We start from the raw sequence: 22,289 nt of genomic DNA on the forward strand, positions 1-22,289 counted from the left end.
CTTCAGTGAACAGCAAGTACAGAGAACACAGGAGCTCATCTCGCTACTGCCATAGGGTGGAGATGTTCAAGGAAGCCCGACCACAAGAACAAAGTGCACACAAAGGGACAAAAGTCAGGATGATAACAGATTTCTCATCAGAAATATTATGAGCTGTGAGAAACTGGAGCAACGTCTTTAATATATTGAAAGGAGGAAGAGCCATCTAGAAGTTATACCTTGTATTGAATCTGTGGTTTCAACGTGTGCCCCAAGATTTCTGGTGTTGAAATTTAATCCTTACTCTAAAGTATTAAGAAGGAAGAAACGAAGGGTCTCAGTGGTAAAGGACTTGCCGTGCAAACCCTGAGGACCTAAGCTATCTAATCCCAGCTCTTGGGGGCAGAGCCAGGTGGATTTGGGAGCTCATTGGCCAGTAGTCTAGCTCAAATGAAAAGTTCCAAATTTAGAGAGAGACTCTGTCTCAAAAACTAAGGTGGAGAGGGGCTGAGGCAGAGGTGTCCAGTATGACTCCACAGGGTGAGGGATGGAAATGCAGACACAGCTCTTCTCCTGTGGTGTACAGACAAGGAATACAGAAGCTCACACACCAGAGAACAGCAGAATGGTGACTTGAGCTACAGGACATTTAACCAGAAATGCAGAGGGGCTGAGAGGAACCCCCAGGAAACCTGGGCAGAGGCAGGTGAATGCGCCAAGGGGACCAGAGAGAGGGGCTGGAGGCAGGCGACAGCCAGGGCGTGAAAAGAATCAGTGTCACAGAGGGGACTTGACTGGGGGCCGTGACTGTAGATCTCACATGGATCTTACTGACGATCCTGTTTCAAGAGGCTGGCCCTGCCCTGATGAAGAGTGGCGTGGCCTAGGTCTCAGAGAGCACAGGAGCACTGAATTCAAAGCTGCTTCTGTTATGCTATCTTGTATTTGCTCCCAGAGGCTCCAGGGCCTGTCTGGATGTTCCCTCTCATTGGAAGGAACAAAGCTTCCCCTGCAGACAATGAACCTGGTTTTGTCCCCAGGAGTGTTCCAATGCACTTCAGGTGCCTTGAAAGTCTTTTGAGCTCTCTCCTCTCCTACTCTTTCTCCCTTCTGAAAAGCTCAAGGGCTGGGAACATGCCCACATCACACTGGTAGCCAGCACAGCCTACTACCGATTCACAGCTGTGGTGGTGGGTAGCCTTCACCCTGGCAGTTGGCAGGCATTCTTGGCTCTCGATAGAATGGCGCCTTGTTCTCACCAAAGATCCAAGGCCCAGAATTGGGCTGGCACCAGTGGACTTGGTACTATTGCCCAAGTCACATGCCCTGTTTTTCTCAAGCCCTGGCCTCTCAGTGGACCACAAGGCTCTAAGGGGATAGGATTTGGGGGAGTTTAGAGCCAACTTCAAATTTCAAATACCAAGGGTTGGTTCTATATATTGCGCCAGGCAGAGGCCAGAGGAAAAAAGTCTAAGGACCTTTAGAGACAGTTTCTATGCCTCGTGTTTTTTGGTCTGACGACAGGGCTGTGATGGGGTCAAGCCTAGAGACCACTCTGAGGAGCGGACATTGATGGCGGGTGACTGTGAAGCCCCCTTGTGAGCATGGAGACTTCGACTTCAGTCTTTGACATGAGCAGTTCTTGCTCTTAATCACCAAGTCATTTCTCCAAATGGAGAGAAAAAAATGTTTAGGTAGTGATGGCTGGAAAGATGGCTCATGGGTTAAGAACAATTAAAAGGGCTGGCCAGGTCTGGGGGCACACCTTTAATTCCAGCACTGCAGAGGCAGAGGCAGTAGTTGGATCTCTGAGTTTGAGATCAGCCAGAGCTGCATAGGTGAGACTTTGTCTTTAAAAGAGAGCAGTTCCCAGCATGCACCTCAGGCAGTTCCCAGATGCCTGTAATCCATTCCAGCTGCAGGGAATCCAGCGCCCTCTTCTGGACTGTTCAGGCACCTGCACTCACCTGCACATTGTTACAAATATACATCTCATTTAATAAGTAAATAACAAATGCTCTTAAAAGTTAGAATGAAAAGGCCGGGAGACGGCTTATCGGGTAAAGTGCTTGCCTCTCAAGCCAGAGCATCTACCTTTAATCCGCAGAAGCCTCCTTTTAAAAAGGCAAAGTTGGTGGTGTGAGACAGAGAGGTCCCTAGGACTCGCTGGCCAGCCAGCTTAGCCCATCTGGTGGGTTTCAGATGAAAGACCCTGCCTCACAAACAAAAACCAAACACAACCGGAAACAAGCCAAAACCCAGGGTGGGATGGCTGAAGAGAGGGCTTGGCAGGCAAGAGCCCCTGCTGCTCTTGCGGGGGACCCAGGTGGCTAGCACCCCTGCCGCCTGCGACTTCAGCTTGAGAGGATCTGGCACCCTCTTCTGGCTCCTGAGGGCAGCTGCATGCATGCGCACCTACACATAGATATACGTGTGTGCATGGAATTTAAAATAAAATAAGTAAAATTATTTAAAAAGCAAGGCAAATAGTGCTTGAGGAATGGACACCTGAGGTTGTCCTCCAATCTCTGTGCATGAGCAACGCACACACAGGCACACACATACACACACACAAACATACAACACACATGCACAACACAGTAGTGCCAATAGTCACCTATAGTACTATCAGAATAATTTCCAGTTTGCTCCATAATATTTCAGATTCTCAGCATCAGCAGGCTCCATTTCTTCCACCTGAGATAAACATCTTCACTAATCTCTCACTTAATGAAAAAAAAGGAAAACGTGTGTGTGTGTGTGTGTGTGTGTGTGTCTTAGTAGCATGGCTGGAGCATGCTGAAGCCAGGACTCAGGCACTGGAACATTGAATGACCAGTCAGTGGGGGGGGCAGGGAAGAAGGAGAACCTAACAGGCACAGTGGCACCATTGGTTCTTGTGAAGAAATGATTTTACAGAAAATATCAGAATCAGAAAACACAGCCAATTCCTTTAGATTCTTCTAGATCACCGTGGAGAGGGGAGGGGGTGGTGTGAGGCAGGGAGAGAGCAGTGGGGAGGATGGCCTTCCAATAAACATCCTGACTCTCACAGTCTAGAAGCTGAGTATCGGAGGGGCAGACGGCGTCCCGGTGCAAACTCAGATGTTCATGGTCAAGGCGATGAACTGGAAAGAGAGAGAGACGAGGGCTTACCCTCAGGAGTGGCCTCAGTTTATGTCACATGTCCTCTGCTGATCATTTTCCCTACAAATCTGGACTTCTGACTCAACATGAAACCATTTTTTAGATATTTAAATTAAAACAAATTTGGCAGGTGTGCTCTGATTTACATAAATTAAAATATATAATTATTTTATGTATGTAGGCATGCCTACAGACCAGAAGCTGATATAGGGCATTCTTCCTACCTTCTATTTTGAGACAGGGTCTCTCATTGAACTTGGAGCTCACTATGGACCAATGAGCTCCAGAGATCCACCTGCCTCAGACCCCAGTGCTTGGATTACAGACCGTGCCACCAAAGGCGACTTTTTACATGATTATGGGGGTGCGGGAGGGGGCGCTCCAACTCAGGGCCTCATGTTTGTACAGCAGGCACTTCGCACACAGAGTTATCTCCCCAGCCAGGTGAATCTTTTTTTTTTTTTTTTTTTTTAGGTGAATCTTTTTTTTAAAGGCTAAATGAACTTTCAGGACAGAGAGATGACAATATTTTCTCCCTGTTGAAGGGGGCAGCCTCACAGAGACATCTTGGGCAGGGCAGCTTGCTTTTTGGGGATCCTCTACCACAGTGGAGCTGAGGGAAAGAGAAGCAGGCAGATGGCGCAGGCTCTTTGTGAGAAAGTGCACCGCTACGGAAGCAGCCGGAAGCGTTTCCCTTCTTCCTACCAGGCTTGCTCACGTTTGCATGGAATGTTCTGTTTCCTCCACGCGTGCTTCCCTGGGCAAAGCGCGAGCAAGCAGACACGAGTGCAACAAAGACACCCGCAGCTCAAAGGATTGCAGCACGGATCCTACCGACTGCCAAGCGAACGGGAACGCCAGCCTCTACGCTGTGTAATTGCCCACTGTGAGTGCTAGCCCTGCCGGAGGGTTCAGGCAAGGATTACAGAGTGTTCCTACTCTGCCAGGCCCTGGCTGGGGTCCGCTTAGCCATACCTCGTTTATGTTGAGATGGATGATGTCTTTGTTCTTTATCCTGAGAGCCTGGAACACCCCTGGTGGAAGGGAGGGAGTGTCACATTGGATGAAGACAAGACCCTGGGCAGGTTTAAGGGTTCCTGGACTGCTGGAAAGTCTGTGGGTAGCTGCGCCCTCTAATGGAGATCAAATTCCCGGCTTGGCAAGGTGGAGACCATCCAAGGGGCTTCAACAGGCTTCAAGTCCTGGTCCAAGAGACCTGAGAAATGACTGTCTTCTCTGGGAACCAGGCTCCCATTCCAGAAGAGATACAGCCAAACCTTGATTAACAAGGAGGAGGAGGGCTGTCCCAGAGCAGCAAGGAGAGAAGGGAGACTCCACAGATGCAGTATGGACCTGTTTGATGCCGAGTCTACCAAGCAATGGTGATGTTCTGTCACTACCCTGGGCATTTCACTATGGACTGGGCAACCCATAGTGGTGAAGATTAGCTAAGAATTTTTCTAGGGGTGTAAAATGCGTGGTGATTATAAGGCCACAAAGATTGGCTTTATGTTTGTCTGCAGCAGAAGGGACAGAAGATAACTGAACTGCCCTGGACACACTGGCCACTCTCCAGGGCTATTTGTAGGGGGAGAGTATGACAATGAACCACCTCTTTAGAGTACATATACACAGGCCTTCCCACTTTCTGGCATAGTAGACCCTGCTTAAAATGATTGAATCTGTGTCTAGGCTTTCAGAGGGACAGCAGCAGGTGAGGGGCAACGTTCTATGAGGAGACTCGATCTGAAATGGGGCCTTTCCTCAGTAAGTGGCATGAGACCTGCCCGCTCACAGCCCTCTGCAACCTGTAGGTGTGTGACAAATGGCAGCCACAGGACGTCTGCAGCCACTCATATTCCATCTCTCGGCTGAGGACAGGGCACAGTCATCTTCACAGACCCACGGTGCCCTCTGTGTCCTGGGTCTACCATGTTTTCCCCGGGTTCTTTTTTATATACTCATAGATGAAGGCTGGAGACCCGGTTCTTTCTTATATACCCATAGATGGGGGCTGGAGACCCGGAGCTGGCACTCCATGCCCCCAGGGGTCCAAGGACACTCTCAGCTCTCCTGTCCACTTTTGGCTCCCTCGCACATTCATGGTTCCCCTGCACACTCACTATTCCCCTGCACAGACATGGTCCCCTGTACACTCACTACTCCCCTGCACAAACATGGTCCCCTGCACACTCATAGTTCCCCTGCACACTCACTACTCCCCTGCACACTCATGGTTCCCCTGCACACTCACTACTCCCCCACATACTCATGGCTCCTCTGCACACTCACTATTCCCCTGCACACTCACTACTCCCCTGCACACTAACTACCCACACTCACGGCTTGCGTTCTCCAGCCGCACCAGGCAGTTGAGGTAGCCATCAAAGTCCAGCTGGAGGCTCTCGTCTGTGTACCTGAGGATGACCAGCTGCAGGAGATGGCCGCTCAGCTGAAAGCCTGCAGAGGGACAGGAGACCCAGGACCTGTGATGACCGAGTCCCATAGTGAACCCACAGCTTTGGGGTCTCCAGAGTCACAGAAGTGAGTTAGTTATTCAGCCTACATAGCCTGTGTGTATGTGTTCATGTGGATGTTCATGTGTGAGAGTACGGGCGGAACCCGGGCCTTGTGTAGTGTGGTTAGTACCTTGATGGCTGAGCCATCTCCCCAGTCCACTGGTATTCTCAAGACCCTTAAGATCCAGGGTGTTGTAGCTATCTCCTGAGGGGGATCCTGAGGGGGATCCAGGGTGTTGTAGTTATCTCCTGAGGGGGATGCCACCCTCAAGGAGGGGTGCTGTGTAGGGACTCACTCCTCACATCATACTAGAGAGAGGTGCCATGCACACTGGAGGCCAGCGCGGCCCTGGAGATGCCCTGGCGACCACAGGACATGGCTCCTCTTCTCTGGCCTTCGTTTTTCTCATTCATCAGAGATTCTGGATGAGGTGGAATTCCATCTGGGTCTGACTTCATTGCTCTGCTTCTTAACGCATGTTTTCGGGAGTGGAATTCATTCCCCGCTGTGACTCCGGGTGTGTGCCTGTCCGCATGTGCACAGGAGCATTTGGAAGCCCACGGGGGTCTTCTTGCTTATGCTCCCCCTTCCACCAGAGGTGGAGGCTGGTCGGGCTCAGAGCATGGTCTCTGCGGCACACACAGTCCCGTCATTCCTAAACCCTGGCATCTGTATCCATAGGCACAGAGGAGCAGGATAAGCCGCTCTCCCCCATATCAACTTAGGATGACAAAGACCTGGTGAAATCCCGTAGTTCCCTGCTCAGTCTGTTCTGCTCAGGAAATGGGGTCGCACTCTCGTTTATGACACAGTCTGTTCTTCACAGAGGACCCGAGGGGTCACACTGTGCTGCCGCTGTAAATGCCTGTTTAGCGCACGGCAAGGCTGGCCAATCACAGACAGCCCTGATCTTTTGTTGTTGATTCTTTTCCCCACGTTTTCTCCCCTCCCCCTTTCCTCGTTGCCCCTCCCCTGTTCCACCCAGCCCCCTTTCTCATTCCTGTCACGTGTCCAATTGACTGCCCCATCCACCCTCTCTCAGGTTCTTTCTCCACTTAAAACAACAGGTGAAAAATCAGCTAGAACACACCCCTGACTCGGTTTCTTTACCTGCAGCTTTCAGCGCGGTCCGCAGCTCATAGGAAGACATGGTGCCAGACTTGTCCACATCGAACTGGAGAAACAGGTTCTGGGCCAGGGAGTGGAGCATTGAGAAGTCAGAGTCCAGTGACCAGTGACAGCTGGTAGCAGCCCCGGAATAACAGCTGCCTTCTAGGCAAGGTTGGACCAGGACCTTCCCCCTCCTCCCTCCCTCCCTTTCTTCCTTTCTTCCTTCCGTCCTTCCTCCCTTCCTCTCTCTTTCATTTTCTTTCCTTTTTTTCTCTTTTTCTTTGACAGAGTCTCATCTAGCCCAGGCTAGACTCCAAATCTCTATGTAGCAGACGATGAACTTAAACTTCTGATCTTTGTGTCTCTGCTGCCTAAGTGCTGGGATTATAGATGTGCAGCAACATGCCCAGTTTCTTGCTGTAGATCACACCCAGGGTTTCATGCATGTCAAGCAAACACATTATCAGTTTAGCAGACCCCCCAGCCCGTGGACCCCTTTTTACTTTTCTTTTCTGTCTTTCCTCCTCCTTTTTGTTATCGTTATTTTTAGTTACTTATTTTTTGGAGACAGGGTTTCTTTGAGTAGCCCTGACTGTCCCGGAACTTATTTTGTAGACCAGGCTGGCCTCAAACTCGGAGAGATCTGCCCAACCTCTGCCTCCTGAGTGCTGGGATTAAAGGTGTGTGTCACCCTTGCCCAGCCGGGCCCTCTTGTCTTCAGTGAAGGTCTCACAGGGCAGGTTCTACTCCCAGCCTCCTTTCCTTTCATGCAGAAGCACCATGGCACCTCTGCCAACATCAGGACGCACTGCGGCTCCTTGACCCCCCTCCCAACACTGCTTAACCTGTAGCCTAGGCCTTTGCCCCACTCTGCTGGGGGTTTGGACCAGATCACATACCATCCAGTGCTTCAGCTTGTCCCAGAACACCCGGAACTCTTCAAACTCCAGCTTCCCATTGCCACTGGTCTGGCCATGTGGGCTAAGGGTCCTTCAACTTAGGATCCTCGTGGTAGCCTGGCTCTGGGCTCACAGGAGGAGGCCAGGGTTGTGTGGTAACAGAGTTGGGGCTCTAGGGGAGGGACCTTAGTGATGGAAACAGGCAGCTCTGAAGAGAGGGAATGGCAGATAAGATGGGGGGTCACCTGAATATTTATAATACAGGAAAGCAGGCCCATTATCCCCTTGGGGGAGACCTCAGATCCCCTCAAAAACCCTCTTCCCACTGTGTGGTTCTGACCCTTTTAATTTTTACCCAACCCTAGTTAGGTTGGGAAAGTCCTCTATTTCTAGAGCTGCGGTGCCTGCCCCAGGACAGTGAGCACCTAGGACACCCCTGCTCAGGGGGACCCCGGGACAGTGAGCACCTAGGACACCCCTGCTCAGGGGGACCCCGGGACAGTGAGCACCTAGGACACCCCTGCTCAGGGGTATCTGTCCATGGAAAGGATACGTCCATCAGAGAGATGATGTTTCTGCAGGACAGCAGGCTCAGCTTCTTGAACTTGAGGGCTGTTTCTGCAATCACAGGGGAAGCTGTGCCATCAATGACCCTGACAAGGCAAATTTATCCCCTATTCTTCTGAGAGTCCATGGTGTATTTAGATCAGGCTCTCTGGGACCATCCTGTGGACACCGTCTGAGGATGCTGAGAGCAGGGACTGGACTTCTGGAAGAAAGGCTGACAATCTGTGCGGAAAGCCTTAGAGATGGGACTGCTCTCACGCATATACTTTAGCACAAGGGATCCTAAGATTTGTATCATCTGCCTGTTTATTAAAGATGTGCTTCCTTAGCCGGGCGGTGGTGGCGCACGCCTTTAATCCCAGCACTCAGGAGGCAGAGGCAGGCAGATCTCTGTGAGTTTGAGGCCAGCCTGGTCTACAAGAGCTAGTTCCAGGACAGGAACCAAAAGCTACGGAGAAACCCTGTCTCGAAAATTCAAAAAAAAAAAAAAAAAAAAAAAAAAAGATGTGCTTCCTTTTAATTTGTGTGTATGTGGGTTTGTCTGTGCATGTGTATGCACCAGTGCCTGTGGAGGCCAGAAGAGGGCATGAGGTGCCTCGGAGTCGAATTACAGGAGATTATGAGCAGCCTAACTCTAGTGCTGGAAACCCAGCTCTGGTTCTCTGCAAGGGCAGCTCCTAACCACTGGGCCATCCCTCTAGCCCAATCAGCATCCTGTCTATAACTGCAAAGGGTATTTAGAAATTTTAGAAATGGCTAGCGAGGAACAGTAACGTGAGTTAACGGCAAGCACACAGTAGCCCGCTGTTCCCCAAGTGCTCTTTAATGGCCAGCTCACACACGTTCAAAGGGCAGGATTTAAAATAGCAGAGGAGCTGAATGCAGTGGTGTATGCCTATAATCCCCACACTAGGGAGGCAGAGGCAGGGGGAATCACAGCAAGTTCCAGGTCAGTCACGGCCCAAGAGAGATCTGGTTTTAAACAAAAAACAATCAAATAAACAAAAAATAAACCCCCAAAAGTGCTGAAGAAATTTGATATTGATACACAGCTGGTAGAGGTAGTTGGGTGTACAATATGTCTTTAATCCCAGCATTCAAGATCCTGGACTGGAGGAATGCAAATTTGAGGCCAGTCTAGGCATTTAGCCAGACCCTGTCTCAAAAAATAAAAACAAGGAAAAAAATTAAAAAAATAAAATAAAATAAAAACAAGGGCTAGGGAGAGGGTTCAGGCAGTGGAGTTATTGCCTTATAAGCACGAAGATCTAAGTTCAATTCTCCAGAACCCACACAAAAACAAAAAAATCAGAAGCACTGGCATGAATCTGTAATCCCAGCACTGGGAAGGTGGCATCCTAGGGGTTCCCTGGCTGGCCAGACTAGTTTACTTGGTGAGTCCCAGGTCAATGACAGACTGTGTCCAAACAAACAAAGACAGGAAGAGCCATATCTGAGGGTGCTCTCTGGCTCTACATGCAGGTGCACACCTGTCCATGTGAACACACCACACACATACATACACAGACACACAGACACATACACACACACGCATCAGTATTCCACGTGTAAGAATCCAGTAACAACCACAAATTGCATGATTCTTTTGTATGTAATGCCCAGAATGTCAGGTCTAAGACAGAAGGTAGCTGAGAGTTTGCCAGAGCTATGGGAGGACAGAATAGGGAGTGACTGCTGTGGCAAAAATGTCCCGGAATGGACTTTGCTAACACACATATACAAACATAGACACATATACACATGTACACACGTACATGTACACACAAGTGGACATACAACACAGATAACACACATGCACATATGCCCAGCACAGACAAGGCACACAGACACAAATGCACACACATTCACAGAGCACACACAGAGTGACAGTGGTTACTTGGGGTCAAGATATGAGATGGATTTTATCTTTGCCATTAACTTTTCTGTAGAAAAGTCTACAGAACACTCTATCAAGCCTGCATCACTTCTGCAGTTGGGAAACCAGCAATGAGAACAGTTTCTACAGCCTGCATACAGGTCAGCCATGGCGAGCAGGTCCGAGGCTCTAAGGAGCAGGGCCTGAGTGAGCCCTGCTAGTGAGGCCATTCTTCCTCTCCAGTCCCTGTCCCCTGTGGGAATAACACTTACTCTTTTGCAGAACAGCATTTAAAACATACTCAAGCTCCTCAGCAGACACTTCCATGTCCTGTGGAGTAGAGACAATTGTTCTTCATGATTCTTATCAATCCTAAATTGGACCTGGCTCCTTGGAGAGAAAGGCACCGAGGACACTGTGCTGGGAGCTGAGTTCACCTCCATGGTAGCTGCAGCCCAGTGCTTTCTCGGGTGGGGGGGGGGAGACAGCAGCCTGGAGAAACTCAGGGAAGGGAAAGGCGTGCTGCTCATTCCCCAGAGGATGCAAGATTCCCCGAGAAGGCTTCAAAAAGCCTCCAGATACTTTAAAGGGTCAGAAGGCATTCGGAGAGCCAGCAGGTCCTGGTACCTCCTCACAGGAGTAGGCAGAGAACTGGAAACACTTCATGTATGGGCGTGTCACCTGCTAGTCAAGACCTAGGGCACAGTTCATTGGTTAATATAAAACCTCTAGGGGTCAATTTTGGAATTGTCATTAAAGAGAGCAGCTAGCTCCACCATCTACAAAGCAGAAGCTGGTGTTACCGGAGCCACAGAAGGAAGCCTGCAGTTCTAGGAGGTCCAGGCACTTCAAAGTAGATTGTGGTGTGTGTGTGCGTGCACGCACGCATGAGAAAAAGAGAGAGAGAGAGGTATAGCTACACATGTATGGAGGTCAGAGAACAACTTTCTGGGGCTGACCCCCTTCTGTCACCTTTACCTGGGTCCTAGGGATCCAATGCTGATCAATAGGCTTTCATGGCAAGTGCTTATACTTGCTAAACTATCTTACCAGATGCTGTTTAGTTTTTTTGAGACAAGGTAGCCCGTCTAGTCTGGAAATCTTCCTACTCAGCTTTTCTTGTGCTTACATGACAGGCACGAGTCACCACATCCAGCTACCTATGTGGTTTTTATGCCCTTGGAGGTCTGGTAGCTCCTCAAGACACCCAGGTGCTGAACTAACCCCGTGTGTGTAGATAGTCACTGTTGACCTCATTTATACATATGCCAGTCGGCTCTGCCACTGAAGCTTCCTGGCCCGGGGAGTGGGTCTTTGGGATGTTCAGCGCTGGTAAGAAAGTATATTGCAGAACACGGCTCCTCCGACCAGGGGAAACAGGCATGGGGCCACACACCCAGCCCCCCAGTTGGATGTGGAGCAGGACAGAAGCTGAGCAGGTAGAACTTCACTCTCGAGGGGCTCTTATTGGTTGTTGCGAATTAAGGCTGAGTGAATGTTCCTGCACGGTTCCCCACTTCCTTTCAAATGCTGCATGCACTGCTCCCTCAGGGACTTCTGTCCCTGCCTCATGCACCTGCTCAAGGACTCACGGCTATGGTGATGTGGGTGGGACCAGCCCATCACCTCTAAAATCCTAGGGAGATCATTTGCCCCTCTCACCCCTATCGTCCTCTGCCTGGATCTGGAGATGGGTGGCTGCATATGGCCCCGTTTCTCCACCCGAGTCCCCTGCCCCACTTTCTAAGTATCTGAGAAGCAACCAGCTGATATGGTCCTCTGAGCATGAGATCATGCCCCCAGGCTGGCCCTTTCAATCCAGGAGCCCCAGGCAGGAGAAAGGAGCAAGGTAATACAGTCACTAGTGTCTGACGAGCTAATCCGTCATCCATCAGGCTCTTCCTATTATGGTCTCTAAGGAGGCCCAAAGCTAGGTGAGCTTTTATCTCATTCCTAAGAACTGCTAGGGCTCCCCAAAAGGAAGCTGAGCAGAGATGAGAACGAGACAGAAGACCAAGGACAAGCAATGGGCCCTAGCCCTAACCCTAACCTTCTTCCTACTCCTAACCTATCGCTGGGCAACAGAGGTGCATTGATTGACACTGTCAGCAACCCCAGGGACTGAGCTGGCTTTATTTTGTAACAAGCCCAGAAGGGCTTGGGGAAATGCTGTTGACAAGCTCATGAGCACAGTCCCCTGCTGGGAACCCAGAGCAGGCCCTTAGCCAGGGTCAGAGTGTAGAGGGGACCAAGACAGTTGTATCCTACCTCACCAGCAATTCGCTGGAACAGGGCCTGGAACTGCTGCTCCTCCTCTGTTTCCTCCTCCTGTAGAGTTGGCTTTGGGGGCTGAAAGAACCAAATGAGGTTGTGTAAAGGTCAGAGAGAAACTCACAGAAGAGAAGCCAGACACGTGCTTTCCCGCATTAACAGCAGAAAAGAGGAGCCCACACTGAACACTATAGGCTGTCCCTGAAGGAAAAGCCAGCAGAGCTCTCCCTAGCATGTGGGAGGTCCTTAGTTCAATCCCCACACAACAAAAGGAAGGAACGGGAAGTGCCCAGCACAGAACACGCTGGCCAGCATCAAGCTGCTCCAGAGAGTTTCACATGGGGCTAGAGAAGAGGGCCTTTTCAGTCACGTGGCCAGAGCTGTCCTGCGGGTTCATCCGGCATCTCCTGATCTCTCAAAGCTAGATGAACAACTTGGTTTCATCAGGAACATGAAGCTTAGCTTGAGAGAACTCATTGCAGTTGTCCAGAGTGGGAAATCTGTACTCCCTAAGTCTCCCTTAACATGAATAAGAAGGCTAAGGATGTCTGGGCCTGCCTGGCAGCTTGGCACAGGGCTGCCAGGCTTCAGCCTCATCTCCTGATCGAATATCTCTCTTGATAGTCACCTTCCAAATCTGTCACCAGCACCCAGAGCAGGCAGATGGCTCAGTAAACTTTAGGTGTTTTGCTCTGCTGTAGATTTTGGCCCAAAGGTCCTGAGTTCAAGTCCCAGCAACCACATGATGGCTCACAACCATCTGTAATGAGTTCTGGTGCCCTCTTGAGGAAGAGACCTGGTCAGTTGTCCTCATCAACTTAGATCATGAAACCCATACAGACAATTTCAACAGAACCGCCATATACCGGCTGCCCATGTATATTTAAAAAATAATAAATAAACTGCAGTCCTAGGGGACAGCAGAGAGCAGCAGGCTTTCCCCGAAGCGGGTTCTGCTGTCTGTGGACATGCGGACCTTTTCAGAACATTTTGGAGTCTTCCCTCACCCCTCACATAGCCAACATTTATTATGCAGCTTTGGATTTCACAATGACATGTTGATTCAAGCATATTATGTACTTTGACCTTATTAATTCCTCCATTAGCCTCTGCTGCTCTCCCTGCAAGATCCCTTCCTCTTTTTGGTTAGCCCCCTTCTACTTTTATGACACATATATGACACAGACATGTGCACATGGATAGATAGGTCGTAAGCATAGCTCAGAGCTCTCACAGCCCCCACAGTGAGTCCTGTGTTCTCCAACTCAACCGGCCTCATTTTTATTTTCTTTTCTTTTTTCTTTTCTTTTCTTCTCTTCTTCCCCTCTCCTTCTCTCCCTCCCTTCTTTCTTCTTTCCTTCCTTCTTCTTGTTCTCTTCCCTTCCTCCCTCTGATCTTCCTTCTTTCTATCCTCCCTCCCTACTTCTTCTATTCTTCCCTCCCCCTCCTTCTTTTCCTTCCTCCCCTTCCTTCCTTCTTTATCTTTCTGTGTGTGTGTGTGTGTGTGTGTGTGTGTGTGTGTGTGTGTATGTTTTGAGATGGAGCCTTATATATCCCAAGCAGGTCTTTACCCAGTAGCCAAGACTGGTCTTGAATTCCTGAGCCTCTTGTTTCCACCTCATAAGTGCTGGAATCACAAGTGTGCCCCATCTCAGCTATCTTCTTAAATGAGTAAATCTGAAGTCATTTCACTTCTTTAACAATTAGCAGAGGCCTCTCAGGAGAAGGGGAAGCCCAAAGAAAGCTGGTACCCGAGAGGACTTTACCCCAAGCACCTTCCTGGCCCCTGCCTGGCCCCTGCCTGGCCCCTGCCTGGCCCCTGCCTGGCCCCTGCCTGGCCCCTGCCTGGCCCCTGCCTGGCCCCTGCCTGGCCCTACAGGTGTCACAAAAGCCCTGACCTCTGGGTTAGAACCAGTCAGGGCGCTTACATCTCTTACCTCGCTGCAAGCAGCCAGCTACTGTGGTTTTAAAGAAGAGTTCTAGAACCTTCAGCTGAACCCCTCCCTCCCCAGCCACACCAGAGGACTCACCTCAGGAAGATCAATGTCTACATTCTCATCCAGGTCCCTGCCGTGGTAGAAAGCACAGAATTTTAGTTGCGGGCATGCATCTCATGGGACCAGAGCTATGGAAGGGTTCTGGCCTGTCAGAGCCCTCTTGTTCGGTGGCACTTGTGTCTCATGGGGTTGGCAACTCCTCCCTGCACCAAGACCCCATCCCCAGCCTTTCAACCCCGCCCAGAGTGCCGGAGAGGAGACTGGCATTATCCCAAGGGCAGCCTGCCATCCTGAGCACGTGAAAGCAAGAGACTATGACAGCACCAACTTTTCAGACGCACCCCAAAAGGGCTCTTGGGGTGATCTTCAGAACAGGGCTCCTCTGAAAATCATAAGCTCTGCCTCCAGAGGAGACAGGCATTGTCAGAGACCAGCCGCTTGGCCTGCTCACCACTATTCCTCTGGGGTTGGACCCTGAATTTCACAGAAAGGACAAAGCCTCCTAAGCAGCGGCATTCATCTCTCTCTGCTTCTTGACAGCACAGACGATGTGAGCTGCTTCAGGCTCCCTCCTGCTGCCTTGGCTCCCCCACTCACGGGGAACGCTCCAAGCGTTGTGGGCTCTGCAGCTCCCACTCCTCACCGAGTAACTGCTCTCTTCTCAGAGAAGATTCTCAGGCAGAAGTCAGCCTCCTGGTGTGGCTCAAAGGTGCTGGGGATGAGGACATAGTCTCCCGGGGGCAGCTGGAAGCGACCCGACACTTCTCTTAAGTTGATGAATGTCTTGCTTCGGGCCAGGGAGGCGTGGTACCTGAAAAAGTCCCTACTCAGGTGTCCATCCTGGTCCTGGTTCGTGTCTGGGCACTGCAAGGGAAAGCAGAGGTCATCATCAGGGAGACATGACTCTGGTCTCCATACTCAACTCAGCTGCAGAACTGGCTGTTTATTGTGGCCCAGAGTTCAGAAGCAACAGGGAACTCAAAGTCCTTGCAGGGACACTGAGAGCAGCTGGTCCCTACCTGGTAAATGGCATAGCCGATGGTCAGCATGTTGGCACCAAACCTCTTGAGCTTCCTGCGGTCTTTCTGCATCAAGGCAGCTAGGAAGGTGCAGCCCTCCTGGCCCTCATCCCTCTCCGTCAGGGACAGCTTTATCTGTGGGTTGGTCCAGAAGGTGTCTGCATTTGAAAGGGGGTGAATTACTATGCATTCCTTAAAAATGCAAAATCATAGCTCAGATAACAAGATACTTGCTGTGTGGGCACATGAGTTCAATTTCCCAGAACCTACTCCCACCGAAAAATGAAAACAAAATAAACAATAAACAAAATGCTCAGCAGGACGGCTCAGGGGATAAAGGCATTTTTCTGTCAAAGCTGATGACCTCGGACCCACTTGACAGAGGGAGAAGGTCCACTCCCAGAAGCTGTCCTCCAGCCTCCGCTGGTGCACCATGGAAGGCGCATGCATGTTTGCACACATATGCACACGTGTGTATATATACACACTAAATAAAGGTGATAAATGAAAACATGAGGTGGGTATTGCACATGCAGTTAGAGCTGGGGATGTGGAACCAGGCAGATTCCTGGCACTCACTGACCAGCCAGCCTAGTCTCCTTGATGAGCTTCTGGCCAGTGAGAGACCCTGCCTTAAAAACAAGGCGGTGACTTTGAGGAGTCATAGTCAAGGCTGTCTTTTGTCTCTCAACTCACATGAGCACGCAGAAAAAAAATTACAAATCAAAATAAAAACCCAACACATGGGTTCATACATGTGAGCACTCATAACACTAACACAAAGACCAAAATGACAAGACCCACACTCCGAAGGACACATACGCTCTCTACTGCACCCCCGCTGCTTGCTTCCAATCCTGGAGAGGTGATCTCTTTCCTCTCTGTTTCCGTTGGTCCTCTCGTCCTACTTTCTTTACCCTCAGCAATACTCAGACTCCTGTCTTCTGCTTCCTCCACCTCTTCAGCCATTACCCACACAGCCCTTTAAGGCTCTGATGCCTGCCCCCACTTCTCTGTGGGGCAGTAGATCCTTTCCCCCCACTAATCTGGTGTGACTTGTGGCTGTGTCCCCTGAACCTTACAACAGGGCATTTCCCTGGGTGTCTCTTGCCAGCTTCCTGCCTAAGACTCGGCTGTCATCTTCTGGGCTTGCTGTCCAGCTCTACAGCATGCCCCTTCCATGTCCCCAGATAGACTGGATATGGGAATAGGAGACAGAAGGACAGAGAGGCCACCTACCCAGGAAGTTGCGGCAGCCACCAGCCGTGGAGCCACGAACCCAGCTTCCTTGGTGGATGGTCACTTCCCATTTGTGGAGGGCATTGTCTTCCAGGGCATCAGGTGTGAGGTTGCAGATCTCCACTTTGTCAAAATGGGCCTTGAAGTCCTCGAATGCCATCCTGAGATAGAGGCCAGGACACATAATCGGGCGTCATGACAATGGCAGCAGCTGTCCGTACAGTCAACCACCTAACTCTCTTCCTGGGGAGGGGGACACTCCTGAGGTCCCTCCCAGGAGGAAGGAGACAGGGAGAAAGACAGAGGGAAGAGGGAAGGTGATGGGGAAGGAAAGGGAGAAAGAGGGCGGTTGTTGGATACATGACCCTGATCGCACACAAAAATGGAAAGGAAGCCATTACCAAAACTCCCCGTCGTCAAGAGCAGAGTGACCCAGGCGCTTCTGCTCCTCAAGGTCCACAGAGCGCCACTCGAGGGAGCTGAAAGATCAGAGCCTGGGTTCAGGGCCACCACCCTGGAGTCACACCAAACCAGACATACATAATGTAGGGATCATATCCTGCTTAGTGAGGCTCACTGGGCTCAGGGACATGAGGCCAGCTCACCGCTGGCTCCAGCGTGACGATGGTTAGAAGGTGTTGCTGGTAGACAGTCCCTTCATAGGCCATTGTGGGACAGTCCCAAGGAACTGATACAGTAGCCCAGCTGGAGGTCATGGTTCATGCATGCCGCTAACTCACAGCCTGCCTGTGGCCTGGAACAAGCCAAAGCCTCCTTGTCTATAAACTGTCAGCGGATAGTGCTTCTAACTCCTTTGATTGCCATTTGAAATACCAAGTGCCTCCTTTATGTTACCAGGAACTCAGGAAGGGTCTTCTGTGGCTGAATCCAACTTCAGGCCCCAACTGGAAGGCTCAAGTAGACCTAGAACTCACTCTCAGAAGAGCTGCCAAGGAGAAACGCGGACACCTTGCTCAAGCTTGGCATTCCGGTCTCAGTGCTCTGTGTGTTGGATTCCCTCATTGTCTTCTAACCAGCAGGCCCCCTAGCCTTCTGTGGGATTCACCTATATTATTTAATTATCCTCTTTCTCTCCGTGCATTCACACATAACCCACCCATCCATCATCTATCTACCCATCTTCCTTTGCTCTATTCATCGATCATCTGTACACTCATTCTTCAACCTCCATCTGTCTACCCAGCCATCAATTATCTACCCATGCACTTCTTACCTTCCACATCCATCAGTCCGTCATCTCCCTACCTGCCAATCACCATCCAGCTACCCATTCATCCACACACACAGCCATCGGTCATCTATACACTCATTTTAACCCATCATGTACCAACCTGTCCATCATCTATACATCCATCAATCATCTATGCATCCATACATTAATATCTTTGTCCATTATCCATCATCAGTGCATTCATTCATCTATCATTCTATCATTATCTAACCCAACAATCATTTTATCCATCATCCATCAATACATTCACCACCTATCGATCAAACATATAATATCATCTATCTATCTATCTATCTATCTATCTATCTATCTATCTATCTATCTATCTAGTATTTATCATCTATTGCTCTAATTATCCTGTAGATCTTAGAAATCCCAATATATACTGTTTTTCTTTCCTAATTAAGGTAAGCACTTTTATATTTTCACACGAAGTTTGCATTTTCTGATTCCTCTGGCCTGTCTAAGTGGCCAGTGTCACTACTCTTACACTTGGGGCTGTCATCAAGTAGAATAAGGTTACTTGAACACACACTGCAATAGACCACAACACAGTGGTGGTCGATATTTATTTCTAGAATTTTCCATATGATACTGTGTTTTCAGACCTCAGTTGACCATATTTAATTGATACTCTGAATGGTGAGACCTCAGGTGAAGGGGGTAGCTGTCATTTAAATCTTGTCACTTCTGCTGTGGTTTGGTGACTGTGTGGCAGGTCTAGGCAGGGCTCATGGCATCCAGGGAGGGCCCCAACAGGACAGAAGAGAGAACTAAGGGTCTCTGTTGACTCGCTGAGTCATCTTCTTCAAAGTGGGTCGCATTCAATGATGGGCAGCTGAGCAAGGCCTTTGACGTGGCAGCATAGGACCCCAAGGCACTAGAATGGTCATGCCACCTGCTCTGTGGGCAGACAGCCTCTGTCCTTCTCCAACTGCAGCCTCTGTCTCTCCTTCAGCTAGAGTTTCAGAAGGAGAAAATGGCAACTTCCTTTTATAGACTGATTCTGCAACTCATGTTAATTCTTGTTTCAGCGTCAGTCTTGTTAATTCAGGCCTCACTCTGTCTCAGTTCTCCCCATTTCCACTGGCAGAGGGAAGCCCATCTTGCCCTTCCTTTGCCGTCCTGGTCCAAATCCTTCCTAGCCAGTCTCCTTGATATCTGAGAAGGGCAAATGTGGACCAGCAGCACAAGAGTCTTGCAGGGCTGTGGAGAGGCCGCATCTTCTCAGTTCCCAGTCACCTGATCACTGTCCCTGGGACTGGTGGGGACAGCCTGGAAAGCCAGCCTTCCCAAATTACCAGAGTCTAGTAATGGGCCAATTTCCTGTTCTTCTTCTGTTTCTCTGTTGGCTTTCACCAGAGATCAATGGCTACCAGAAAGAGCCGTAGAGTGACCCGGTTGGCAGTGTTTCAGGGATTCCCAGCCTCAAACACCCATGCACACTCACCCACAAACACATGTATACATGGATTCCCGTAACTGGAGTCAAAGTCCTTCTTGATACCCCAGTGGCAGTAACTATCTGCAAATGTGACTGCGTGGCGGTGAAAGATCTATTCTGAGAGTTGTTTATCCAGGATCAAGTTTGACATAGGTATTCTAAGTGAGGCCTGAAGGGAAGAACCAGGGAGTTCTGCACAGGTCTCCAGACACGTGGAGCTGGCCACGGAGAAGGAATGGAGCCTCTCACCTGTCGCTCCAGCGCCCGGTCCACTCCACCTGGCCCCAAGGGTTTCGAACTCTGATGAGCTTGATTCTCCGGCCTTGGAAGTTTACCTCAAAGGAAAAAGCGTCAAGGAAACAGTGTGATGAGCCTGACATTGGCTTTAGTCATCTATGAGGCCCGGGTCCGTTTCTATGTATGGCGACATTATTCAGGCTCGTGGGTAAAACACACTGGAGATGTGCTGCCCAAACGCCTGTCTTCTTTCAGGCCCACTCCTTGCTTTTCTGAGACAGGTTTCTCTATATCCTGGCCTCCAATTTCCCACACTCCCGTCCCAGCTTCCTAAGTACTAGGATTATAAGCCTGCACCACCAGGCCTGGTGAGAAATCCATTTTCTTTTGAGACAGAGTCCCACTAAGCACCCAGGCTCATCTCGAGCTTGCTGTGTAACCCAGGCTGGCATCAGCCTCCCGTTGCTGGAGTAACAGGATACTGGGGCTACAGATGTGCAACGCTACCCCAGATGTGCAACGCTATCCCAGATGGCCCATCCATTTGAGGCACTTGGGTGGTAGAAGCCCGAGAACCAAAACTTCAAGACCATCTTTGACAATATAACAAGTCCAAGGCCAGCCTAAAGTATGTGAGATTCTATCTCAGACAAGAAAAAGGAAACAATTCAAGCCTCAGAGTTCAGGAGCTTATGGTTCTGTAATCATACAAGCCAACTCTTGTCAGAAATCTCATGTTCAGAAACGAGCAAGCACCTTGTCTGTGGACAGAATGCAGAAGCAGGTGGATCTCTGTGAGTTTGAGGCCAGTTTGGTCTACAGAGCGAGTTCTAGGACAGTCAGGGCTACACAGAGAAACCCTGTCTCCAAAAACCAATCAAGCCACGAACCAAACAAAGAATAAACTCAGACCAACTGCAATTTCCAAATGCTGAGTTCGGAGTGAGATCACCTGCCTGCTCTCTGGTTCCTGCCTCTCACCCCAGCCCACCTGTGTTAGGTAGTTCTCTGCTCATAGCAAATCTGAAGACGGGTGTTGTCCTGTTTCCTGACCTCAGTCTCCTGAAGTGGGCCCCACCCCTACCTGGTCCAACCCTGTCACAGTGTAGGCGTGGCCCTTAATGAGACCAAAATGTGTGCGGGCTTCAGATTCAGAGGCATCCAGGATCTAGAACAAAGGAAGACCAAGGGTCATACCCATCCTCTGAGCAGGACTCCCCAGACCAGCCCTAGCCCCAGCTCTGTGCCCAGCTCGCACATCCCAGTCCTCAGTTCCGCTAGGGCAACCATGTATGCAAGTGCAGGATGCCCTAATAGGTTCATCAGTGATAGACAGCAATACCAATCTCTTCTAAGGGTGTCGGCGAGGGGGAATGACGACCCCATAGATTGAAATGAGTTTGCTTTTCTATCTCCAAATGGAAACTAGCCACCCTGATTATAGATGGGTAAATGGCACCCACAGAGAAGAAGCATACCCTGGTGACGTGATTTGGTCACAAAACATGAATCGGCAGGAGAAGTGTTTACAAAAACCAGATTTTTATAGTTAATCTAAAAAGAAAGGGGAACTTGAGTAGCTTTCAAAAGCAGAGGGTATGAAATTATACCTGCATATGTATCCTACTGCATAGAGGAATTAGAAAAATGCAGTTGGCTTTCAATCTGGTGGCTTTTTTTTCATGGCATAGAAAGTAAAAGGAACACATTTCAGAAAAGCACACCGGAAGGTCCCTTGGGTGGGATGACGTCTGCGTTGAGGTACAGCAGTGTGACAGTACTGGCATTGAGCACAGCCAGCGCCCTGGCCGCTGGGCTGCTGGGGAAGCAGTCCTGGGTTTGATAGGACAGACAGACCCTGCGCTTCCAGACCTCACGGGTGCCTCACTTGGCTGCAGGGATATTTGCCTTTTGCAACCCAAAAAGCATTAAATAAAAGCTTGCATTTGCTTGTTTGTTTGAGACAATCTGGCGTATTCCAACCTGTCCTCCGGTTATGGAGTGGAAGATGACTTTGAACTTCTGACCCTCCTGACACCTTCTCCTGAGTGCTGGGAGTCACAGCTGTGTCTCCCAGTCCCTTTATACAGTGTTGGGGATGGGTCCCAGGGCCGCCTGCAAGCCAGCAAGTGTTCTACCACCTTGTGTGGTAATTAAAGATGGCCATACTCAAGTCCCTTCTGGGTTGCCACTTCTGCCTGTTGGTGCTTAGATGGCCGGCCAACCACTTACGTCTATGGAGCAGCCCAGCAGGGAACCACGCTTCAAGGCCTTCTCCAGAATATCATAGAAGTCCTCCGGTGCTTCTCGCATTTGGAAGGTCTCGGCCACACCCCCAGTGAAGTCTTCCATGGCCTCCATGGTGCTGCCGCCCTTCAGTGCCTCATAACTCCCGTTAAGCCTATGACGATGGAAGAGTGGCTTGTTTGAGGGGGTGGAGGGACAGGGAGGGTTTGCTCAGTCCGTAGAGTGCAAACCAGACTCTATGAGGAAAGGCAGTGGTTGGTAGTGGGGCAAGCCCTGGGCACCAGCCAGCTAAGCAACTGAGACTGGTAAGGGGAGGAGTCTGTGGAGCGCTCCCACAGTCTTCCTGCTGAACATGCTTTGTGTGTTTAAACTGCTCGCTTTTTTGTTTGTTCTCCTGCCTCAGCCTCCTAAGTGCTGAGATTTGTAGCTGGAATTTTCTTTGGACTGCCAACTAGCTCCCCAGTAAAGACACAGAGATGTATTAA

The 22,289-nt window shown here is 50.1% G+C and overlaps 1 protein-coding gene across 4 annotated transcripts in view; it reads right to left on the reverse strand.

Annotated features, from left to right (window-relative positions):
* Capn9 (calpain 9) overlaps positions 1-22,289 on the reverse strand; it is a 35,081-nt gene continuing 12,792 nt past the window's right edge. For 2 of the 4 annotated variants that reach the window (XM_057753505.1, XM_057753503.1), the window contains 16 exons: positions 21,790-21,958; positions 20,642-20,725; positions 19,570-19,655; positions 17,026-17,103; positions 16,625-16,785; positions 15,386-15,543; positions 15,010-15,230; positions 14,400-14,436; positions 12,367-12,447; positions 10,365-10,428; positions 8,209-8,267; positions 7,656-7,724; positions 6,757-6,835; positions 5,470-5,586; positions 4,102-4,160; positions 1-3,107 (listed from right to left, as the gene is read on the reverse strand). In XM_057753505.1, coding sequence (XP_057609488.1) covers positions 3,081-3,107; positions 4,102-4,160; positions 5,470-5,586; positions 6,757-6,835; positions 7,656-7,724; positions 8,209-8,267; positions 10,365-10,428; positions 12,367-12,447; positions 14,400-14,436; positions 15,010-15,230; positions 15,386-15,543; positions 16,625-16,785; positions 17,026-17,103; positions 19,570-19,655; positions 20,642-20,725; positions 21,790-21,958 — 1,549 coding nt within the window. In that variant the 3' untranslated portion in view covers positions 1-3,080. Of the gene's footprint in view, positions 3,108-4,101; positions 4,161-5,469; positions 5,587-6,756; positions 6,836-7,655; positions 7,725-8,208; positions 8,274-10,364; positions 10,429-12,366; positions 12,448-14,399; positions 14,437-15,009; positions 15,231-15,385; positions 15,544-16,624; positions 16,786-17,025; positions 17,104-19,569; positions 19,656-20,641; positions 20,726-21,789; positions 21,959-22,289 lie in introns of all 4 variants that reach the window. The other 2 variants (XM_057753502.1, XM_057753504.1) reach the window with 2 other exon arrangements.

Source organism: Chionomys nivalis, chromosome 21 (assembly GCF_950005125.1).
Source record: "Chionomys nivalis chromosome 21, mChiNiv1.1, whole genome shotgun sequence".
Taxonomy (NCBI): Eukaryota; Metazoa; Chordata; class Mammalia; order Rodentia; family Cricetidae; genus Chionomys; species Chionomys nivalis.